The 10,130-nt window shown below is 38.9% G+C and overlaps 1 protein-coding gene across 6 annotated transcripts; it reads right to left on the bottom strand.

Moving 5' to 3' along the window:
* Nucleotides 1–1,946: 1,946 nt before the first annotated feature.
* On the bottom strand, nucleotides 1,947–7,684 carry LOC133906266 (uncharacterized). Of its 6 annotated transcripts, none has more exons than XM_062348121.1 (15): nucleotides 7,165–7,681; nucleotides 6,874–6,948; nucleotides 6,620–6,748; nucleotides 6,424–6,497; nucleotides 6,097–6,193; nucleotides 5,789–5,831; nucleotides 5,348–5,410; nucleotides 4,717–4,946; nucleotides 4,326–4,446; nucleotides 4,150–4,250; nucleotides 3,917–4,030; nucleotides 3,546–3,716; nucleotides 3,265–3,468; nucleotides 3,052–3,197; nucleotides 1,947–2,933 (listed from the first exon to the last, which is right to left on the bottom strand). In XM_062348121.1, exons 1-15 carry the CDS (start codon nucleotides 7,455–7,457, stop codon nucleotides 2,785–2,787), a joined length of 2,010 nt encoding a protein of 669 aa, XP_062204105.1. In that variant the 5' UTR covers nucleotides 7,458–7,681; the 3' UTR covers nucleotides 1,947–2,784. The 6 variants fall into 6 exon arrangements, with proteins under 6 accessions (XP_062204105.1, XP_062204106.1, XP_062204107.1 ...); XM_062348122.1 differs by having other exon boundaries at nucleotides 6,097–6,190; XM_062348123.1 differs by having other exon boundaries at nucleotides 3,265–3,408; nucleotides 7,165–7,680.
* Nucleotides 7,685–10,130: the final 2,446 nt, after the last annotated feature.

Here is a 10,130-nt window from a genome sequence, read left to right as displayed (position 1 = left end):
GTTTTAGTAATAATCTCATTTCCTACTTTGTAGACATCCCATACTTGGATGTGCTTCGAATCTTATATTACAAAAAGGCAAAACCCATCGCCTTTGACTAAGCAACATAGACAGGCAACACTAAACATTCCTCAATTCTCACAGAAGGCTTCTAATGAATTGTGGATGGGCTATAACCACATCTTTAGAGTGCTCGTTCGTATTTTTGTTGAACATAATTGAAGATTTATACTTATTAATCATCTGACCCAAATTGTCTTCATATAAATCAAGCACAATTCTGAGACACCATTGTGTATTCCTCATATATCTACCTCAGACAAATCTGTCAAGAACTCTTTTTTTAAGGTACCCCCTCTTACCTCCCAAGAGGTAAGAGTTCTGATAGATCCTAGCCATTGATAGTAATGTTTTTTTTTTGCATAATATTAGTTATGTTTTCTCCTTCCAATTAATACATAGTAGCTAAAAGGGAAATGCTAAGGCACACGCTAATCTTCCTAAGCCTACGCATGCATGCGGATATCAGAAATCAAGTGGAGCACCTAAAAGAGGCAACATCAACCCATTAATTTGAGTGCAAATGCTTCCAAAATCACAAATTTTAAAGTCCAGATTAAATGTATCAAAACACATTCTGTTCTCGAAGCGCAAAAAAAATATAGTCCGAATTATCAAATATCTTTTTTGTGGAACTACTAGAATTCAAATATTTAAATTGATCAAAGTCTCCATTACTAATTAAAATACGAACACATGGATTTATCTATTTTATTATTTCGAACACTGAAAGTTCATAGAAAATTTTAAATCTTACAGCCAAAATTTGTTATTTTGTTATATTTAAGATTCAAAATAATTATCAGAACATAGATCACAGCAAGTGAAATTCTTTCACTAATTACTTGCCATATTAACAGCCATACTTTTAACCTGTGTTACAGGAACACGCGTGTCCACAAATTTTTTGCCACGTCGACTCGCGTCGGACGCGGTGCGACACGCATCCGACGCGGTGCGACATGCATCCGACGCGGTGTGGCCATGTCCAAGGCAGGGAGAGGCGGCGGCGGCGGTGGGGGAGAGGCGGCGGCGGCGACGGGGGAGAGGTGGCGGTGGCAACGGGTGAGAGGTGACGACGACGGCCGGGGAGAGGCGGCGGTGGCGGGGGAGAGGCGGCGGCAGCAGGTGGAGGACAGGCGGCGGCAGCAGGCGGGGGAGAGGCGGCGGCGGTAGCGGGGGAGAGGCGATGACGGAAGGGGAGAGGCGGCGGCAGCAAGCAGCGGCGTTGAGGACTTGGGAGGACTGAGAAGTGAGGAGTGTGCGGCTGGTGGTTAGGGCGTGCGGTTTAGATGGGCCAGTTGCTGGATGGGCCAAATGGCCAACAAATGATGAATTGAGCCCATTCCAATTTATTCTTTTCTATTTCTTTGACAACTCTAGTGAATTTGATTCTAAATTAGAACTATGATTTTATTTCCCCTTCTAATGTATTAAAAAGAGGTAGGTATCTATGTTATACATATATTTTATGTATATACTTAGGTTTAAAACATAAAAAATAAAACTAATATATATATATATATATATATGACGAATCCTCGATGAATCCTCTTTATAGTTTGCCGAATCGGACATCCGCACCCGAGTCGGACTCCGACACCCGTGTCTGTGTCCGTGTAACACAGCTTTTAACAGCAGGTAGCAAAAATTATTTGTTCCCTTGTATGCTTTGTGATAATTGATTGACCCATCTCTTACCACCTATGAGGTAATAGTAATATCAACCATCCAATCAACTCACGATAGACGGTCCACATTAACTTGGAGTACCTTGAAAAAATCCATCAATTAATCATCAGAAAATAAGAACTGCACAATGTAGCATGGACAAAAAAAAAATCCTTCAACACAAATTAAGGACAGCCAGGGTGAGAAGGTATCAATTTGGCAGAGCCCTTGGACCGGTGTAATTTCATTACACAATTTTCCATGAGCTTCGATGTGCCATGTAACCGTATGAACACACATCATCAACCTATTCACTCTGAAAAGAAAACTAAAATCACCTTATTTCCATTAACACCACAGTCCAATTGTTCCCATGACTCCAAGTCCTCACGTTTCTTCTGAAGCCAACGACCTTCAAATTCAAAGCATTCGCCCTTTGTCTGATGTCTTCTCATGCTGGCAGTTGTGGTTGCAGCATTTAAAAACATCGCCTGCGAACCCCAAGTCGAACAGATCATTCCTGTCTAATGTCAAGGCATGAAACTGACCGGCTCTTTGTCTATTCAACGTTGGGGTTTTGGAGGTATGCCTCAAGAAGTCTCATTGCACATGCCTAGATTTCTAGTTATCTAGTGACAACAAAATCGGTGAAAACAGTGTAATACATCATTGCTTTCTTCTGGCAACGGGAATACTCCCAAAATCTACTATTATGATGCGAAGGAGGATGAACCAACAAATGACTCACTAGCGACACTGTGTTTGATTACTACAAATTTAGGAGGCATCCATAACATAATACTACATCCAATCCACTGCACGAAACTGTTTAATTGCAAACCCGCTGAGGTAGCATGACACCATCACCAAACCAAAGAGGAGAAAACATCAAGCACTCACCAAGAGCCCCCCATCACGCGCACCGACAATTCATTCCAACAAACCATAACCACATACAACATATGCCCATATGACAACAAATACAGCGTGTGGCTGCCCATCTAGTTCCATCTAAAGAGACCGGAGAAGCATTCAGCAGTTCCCAATATATTATCATGGGTCATCATCGTACGGAGCACAAGCGCTCAAGTGTGATGGAAGAACCAGGATCGGCTTGCCATGCTTCTTGAATTCAAGTAACACAGGAAAAACAGAGCCTGACAAATGCATGTTGCTTGTCAGGTCCACTCGCTCCAAATTACCTAAAACAGGGGAACGCCCATTGGTTATGAACCAATCTCTATTTTCCGGTGCCTGTTAGGATTCACTTGAATGTACGTAAGAAACAATGAGAATTCAGATAAGTATTTTTTTTCTTACATGTCCTCTGCTTCAAGGTGTTACAAATGACTTCCAAAGATTCGGGGGGTAAAAGGTTAGCTGCTGCATTGACTGAGACGAGGTTTGGTGCTTGCAATATTAATCTGGAAACAAAATATGCTGCTCTGATCCCACCTCGGTTCTTGCTGAAAAATATAAATGAAGCCAGTGACGAAACAGACAATTATGTCGCGTGACAGTGTTTGTTTCTACCTGATGTTGATGTGGGAAAGAGCTACTTCCATTGACAATGCTTCCTCGAGTATTTGGAAACCTAATGTCCCCAGTCCAATATCTTCAACATTTAGATCTCTTACACGTGACCCCAAGAAGTTGGCCAATGCAGCTGCCACAGAACTGCAAGCGCATTTCAATACAAAAAGTGACATAAAAAGAACCAATGCAGCTGCCACAGAACTGCAAGCGCATTTCAATAAAAAAAGTGACATAAGAACTAACAGGAAAAGTAATTCATGAAAAGAGATACTACTCACCTCCCAAGAGGATTATCTGCTATAGATAGCATATCTAGTGGTTGTTTAACAGATGTGAGGCCCTCAAGAAGTTTACTCACACCAATACTGGACAAGTCACAGTTCTCGATTCTTAATCTCAAAAGTGGATTTTCCTTTTGAATAGCCCGTGAAATAAAAGGAACAAGCAATCTGCAATTTTATGTGCAACCGTTGAGTGCTTCAGTAACTCAACAAGAAAGAGTTTAAGGCAACAAAAAAATGAAGAACTACTGTCCATTTACAATTGGTGCATATCTAGCGGAACTGAAGACAAACATGCAAGCATAATTCTACTTTCTGTATATATTTGTGCAGAGTATAGATGGGTCTTCTGTTATGTCAGTCAGTACCTAATACCTTCGTCCATGATTGGATTGCCACTTATATCTAAATCTCTCAGGTTAGGCATTTTTATTAGAATTTTGTGAAGATCTTCAACATCACCCTTTTGCAAATTATTTCCCCTAGAATGATAAGAATCAAGGAATGAAACACATAATTAGGACATTAGTAATTCAGAAAAAACAACAATTTGCAGAAGTTGTTTGAGACACCCTAGATTATGGTAAGGATAAAGTAATACCTCAGGTTAAGAACGGACAGGGAGTTCAAAGAAATATTTGATTCCAGTGCTAATGAGGAAATTGTCGAACTTTTGTCCATTGTGGAAAGCCAGCCTGCAATCTATAAGAGATAATCAATTTAATGGGCAAAAAAGAGGTAAAAGGATAAAAAAAAAAGGTTTTCCTGTCAACCCACATTGTTTTCTGATATCTCAAGAGTTTGTAAACCACATGGTGACTCAAGGAGAGTAAGAAAAATCATTTTAGCAAATGACGGCTGCATCTTAGTATCGTTGAGTGACAGCAATTGCAATGACCTGAACAATCATAAGGATTTAACAGTGTTTAGATGTTTCACATAGCAATGAACAGCATCAAGTATTGACATAACAAATGCATATAAGTTACAATGTCTGATGACTACTAGCTCAGAAAGGCATAAGTGGTCAATGCCCCATGAGTAATATTAATGGGAGAAGCATTGCCATAGAACAAAGAAACTAAAAATATAATTCATTTTCCTTGTTAATCTCCAATATCAATTTGAAAATAAAATCAATTAAGAATAGAAAGGGCATGCAACTTACTTTCCATATGAAAGAAAATTTAACAGACCAGCAGAGATGGTCAGAGGCTTGGTTCCACAAATACACGATGATTTAATACTTAAGCGTTGGATTCCATGGTTTAGAGATTCCTTTCGGCACACACTCTTGCAAATTTTATCCATGACTGCAGGATAAAGCTGGCAGTGGATAAATTCAAGGGACACCAGTGTCTCTGCATGGCAACTCAGAAGCAGACATACACCATGAACCTGGGATTGAAAATTAAGAAGAAACTTAAACCCCTGGAAGCGTTAATGACTTGCTATCAGGTCACAAAAAGAACAGTAAAACCCTTGAACAATTGGGTATCATGCAGAAAATGATTGTGCCAGCATAAGTGCATGACTAACCATATCAGCAGCCTGTTTTAGTTTTGATATATTTCTTATATGGAATATTTAGTTACCCAGCCTTAATAGTACCATGAATAGAGACACGTGAGTTCTATTTTTGTTATGGTTAAAGATAACTATTCTACAGCACACACAAAAATGAACTTGTGGGCATTTCTTCATGCTTTGAGCTGATTCAGATAATGATCATCACACTCCACATTGTTGTTCCTAAAGCTATGGTATGCAAAGGCAAATGTTCACAGGTATAATATTACCTCGGACTCTGATATAATCCTTATGAACATCAATCTTTCCAGCTTGCAATATTGAAACAAGCCCTGAAAGACAAAAGATTCCCCGCAGTTAAAGTACAATTGTCAGAATATCACAATAAGGATTTACAATCCATCTCTTTGCAAGCTCAAAGCTTAGTTTTTCGAAAGGGATGTTTCATCTCCATAGGTGTCCCCATCTTTATTTTGGGCAAGCTCCGCCACATAACTTGGATGATAAATGCATTCTTTAACAGTGTAGACTGATAGGCTGCATGGATGATGTAGAGACTCCCCCTTGACAAAACAACAACATGGATGCATACACAAGGGCACAATCGGAACAACAAGCACACAACATTGGCTATATGATAGAAAATAGAATGGACAATCAAAGAGCTATATGTTACTATACTACTGCATCAGCAGCAATTCAGCACTTACATAAGTTTCTGGGGTGCAAAGAACACTTTGCAGTCTCAAGCACCTGAAAATAAGGGACAATGTTGATATTAAAGAACTACGAATGACTAATAAATGATAAAACAAGAAGGTAAAACATAGATCCATTGTTACATGAACATTGCGGGAGATGTAACATTGCATAACAAAATTATTGCAGATATCAAATCCTGCATCACGTTTATTGTTCAACTGAAGATTCATAACTGGCAAGTGCATGCTCCAAGAAAAGAAACTTGTGTTGCGTTAAAAGGAAGCGCATATGAACAATAATCGCCGTATGCTAGCACCTTGCATAGCAACCAAATCTGCTGCATTGATATGATAATCTTGAGTGTTGTTGAGATATGTCCTCGCTATGGAAAATGGAATTCATGATTTTAGCTGCTAGATCATGAACAAAAACAACAAGGTCACTTAAACAGTAAATGGATATCACATTGTTAGATAAAGGTAACTTCAAATAGTTCATGCCAGTTCTGCTAAAACTAAACTACATGGCAACTAACATTGCCAATGGTCCCATGTAGGTAAGATAACTACTGGAATAACGAAGCAACAGCAAGAAACAAATAGCAATATGGTAGACATGTAAGGAAGGAGTTCTAGAAATTGACCTGATATACTCAGCTCACCAATACTCCCACGAAAAGAAGGAAGCAGGGCACTCTCTGCAGCTTCATCCAGGCACCTGTGGAAAGGTGTAAAAATGCATTTATGATAAAGCCATTTATGAATAAAATTCTTCAGTGTTAAAACATTTCATTCATAAAAGCATTCATAAAATCCAATCGCAAACCATTGATTACTCACTCTTGTAAATGATTTTCCCAATACTGTTGCTGCCAAGTCGCAGTAACCAAGGTATCATGTCCAGTGTTATCATTAACGGGCCAGCGAAGTTTGAACAATGCTTGCCAAGCGGTGTTGAAATCTTCACGCCTAAGATCATCAACAAATGTAATATGTCATAACACTGCTGATTGTTCTCTTTAGTCTAATACAGAACTATTGACTATTAACAGAATACAACACTCGACATTTTCTTGCGTAAATGCATGTAAAACCTTGAGCGTTTTATCCCACGTCTGATGCCGTCTTGCTCTCCAAGAACAGCAGTAGTGTCAGCGGAAGAGTAGCATCTGGCACGGGCAATTATAAACATGGTGATTCGATCCTTCATTTGTGAAAATTGGAAAAGCAACACTTTTTAAGAAGGAAAACAAAAACATATGATACTGCAAATGTAGAAGAGGAATACGAAATGGTCACTCACGCACAGGAATGGGTGTTTCGTTGTGTGTACTAGATGGGCGAGAAGAGAAGGGGAGGGCAAGGAGAAAAGAGGGGCAGGGTACCGAGCATGGGCGGCGTGATGGATCGACTCGAGCGCCACTGGTGGGAGAGCGGAAGCCAGTCGGTGGAGAAGCTCCCACGGCAGCGCCTCCGCCACCTGCTCCGGCGTCAGGTGGTCGCCCTGCTCGGGGTCACCGTCGAGGTGAGCACTATGCCCTGACGCACCAGCTCCACCTGCGCCCGCGGCCTCCGTGGCAAGATGAGCGGCGACAGCTTCCAGGCACAGGGACAGCAGACTGGGCGGTGTACGTGGAGCTGGAGGCGGCGGCGCCGCCTCCTCGCCGACTACCGCCATCTTCGTCCCCTGTTCCCTCAACTCGCCTCTTCCTTTGCATCAAAGGTGGTAGTATAAACTAAACAGTCATCTCCTCTTACCTCTCCCCGTTTGATATTAAGATGAGCCGAGGAGCGGCGGCGGGGCAAGGCACCCGGCGGAGGGCGGCGGCCGACGGCGAGGGTTGCCGCAGGGGAGCGAAACGGTGGGATGGGGATTTTTTTTAAGACTAGAACGGTGCGGGGGAGGATGGAGGTGTCCGTTTGGGCCTTTGTCTTGCACCAGACTGGCAGTTAGGGTCTGTTTGGATCAGCCCATCAGAGAGGAGATTTTTTATTTTTATATTTTTTAATTTCAAAAATTGTAAATATATATGTGCATTTTCAAATTTTGAGCGATAGGTTTAAAAAATAGAAAAGCAGGGTTCTAATTCTCTTAAAATTCAAAACATTATTAAAATGGTTATGAAAATCTTTGAAACAATTTTGTAGTTTAGGGGATGCTATAATGTAGGGGTCCAAAAAATTTCAGTGCAAACAATTATTTGTACCATGAGAAATAAAAAAGACAAATTTCAGGGATCTTGTAATTTGTCTTTTTGTTTTCTCATTTTACAAGTTATCTTTTTGTCTAGCAATTTTTTGAGAGCAGATGATAGAATCCTATACATCACAATTTATTTCAGAATTTTCATTATTATTTTGATAGTGTTTTGAATTTTGAAAGCATTAGAACACTGCAATTTGAAATAGTATCGAGATATAAAATTTTAAAATAGATGTATATATTTAATTTTTTTAGATTTTATAATATAAAAATAAAAAAAGTTTCACAAAGGAAATACCTCAGTAGCCGACCCACGGAATTGCACCATTTTTTAGCTTCCGACACTATTTCAAACTATTGCTGGAGAAGATAGATAATGGGCAAAAATCCAAAAGTAGACAACATACTCAACCGTATTTATCAAAATAGACAACATACTGTTATATTTACAAATTTAACATACGTATTCGGTACCTCATTTGCCAAAAATGGTGAACAGTGTCATATTCGACATCTGAGGTGCCGAATATGTCACTGTTCATCATTTTCGGCACCTGAGCCACCGAATATCAACTGTATTCAGGCAGCTCATGTGCCGAATATTACGAACGGTTCATATTCGGCTCTTCCAAATACAACCAGCCCCGTCAACTCCCGTTTGCAATGAACAGTACCATATTTATTAAATTTCGTTTTCCCTCTCCTTCAAAACGGTGGTCTTCTGTTACTCCAAAAATTTTAAAAAAATTTGTACATGTTCCATAATCCATGTGCAACCCATTTTAATTGGATTCACCCAAAAATCCTTTGTATATTTTAAACTAAAATTCTTAAAATAAACTACTTTTATAAATTCTAATAATTGTTAGTGCCTTAAATAAATTCCTACAAATCTGTAACAATTCACTAATATTCTTATTATGTGATGGATTAATTTCTAAAATTATTTCCAGTCCTAGGTTATATGATGAAAAAGTGAGTTCCTTTGTAATGCTCTATTTGTATGCATTTTTATCATTTCATGTGATATTTTTCTTTTAATTCAATTTGAATTCAAACAAAATTCAACTATCTCATTATTTTTATCCCGTTGACATGCTAACCTTTTAACTACATTTTTGAAGAACGGTGGGCGAGCTAGCGCATCTCTTAAACGATGTAATATTTTAACTACAATTTAACTACTGCTTGCACCGTTCAAAAGACACGCCAGCTCGCCCACCGTTCTTCAAAAATGTACTTAAAAGGTTAGCATGTCAACAGGATAAAAATAATGAGATAGTTGAATTTTGTTTAAATTTAAATTGAATTAAAAGAAGAATATCACATGAAATGATAAAAATGCATACAGATGGAGCATTACAAAGTAACTCACTTTTTCATCATATAACCTAGGGCTGGAAATAATTTTAACAATTATTCCATCATATAAGAAGAATATTAGTGCATTTTTCCAGATTTTTGGAGATTTATTTGAGGCACTAACAATTGTTAGAAGTTATAAAAGAAGCTTTTTTTTGGAGAACTTTAGTTTAAAATATACAAAAGATTTTTGAGTGAATCTAATTAAAATGGGTTGCACATAGATTATGGAACAAGTACAAAAAGTTTTAAATTTTTTAGAGTAATAGAAGACCACCGTTTTGAAGGAGAGGGAAAATAAAATTTAATAAACACGGTACTGTTCATTGCAGACGGGAGTTGACTGTACTGGTTGTATTCGGTTGATATGACATGGTGCCGAATACAGTTGATATTCGGTAGCTCAGTGCCGAAAATAGTGAATAGTGGCATATTCGGCATAAAATAGTGAATAGTGTCATATTCGGTAGGTGAGGTGCCGAATATGTCACTGTTCACCATTTTCGGTAAATAATGTACCGAATACGCATGTTATATTTGTAAATATGATAATATATTATCTATTTCGGTAAATACGATAGAGTATATTATCTATTTTTGGATTTTTCCCTAGATAATGAGATTTAGGTGGGTGGGGGGGGGGGAGCAGACAACGAGCCATGAGGGAAGCAGGGAACGAGTGGCACAATCTGATTCAAAGAGGATGGGTGGATGATTAATTAGTATGAATCTCAAAACACTATCGGTAAGTTACTCTAGATAGATTCAAAACACTATCGGTCATAG

This window comes from Phragmites australis, chromosome 23, assembly GCF_958298935.1.
Source record: "Phragmites australis chromosome 23, lpPhrAust1.1, whole genome shotgun sequence".
Lineage (NCBI taxonomy): Eukaryota > Viridiplantae > Streptophyta > Magnoliopsida > Poales > Poaceae > Phragmites > Phragmites australis.
The sequence above is the reverse complement of the archived record's forward strand: the minus strand, read 5'-3'. Positions and strand labels throughout refer to the sequence as shown.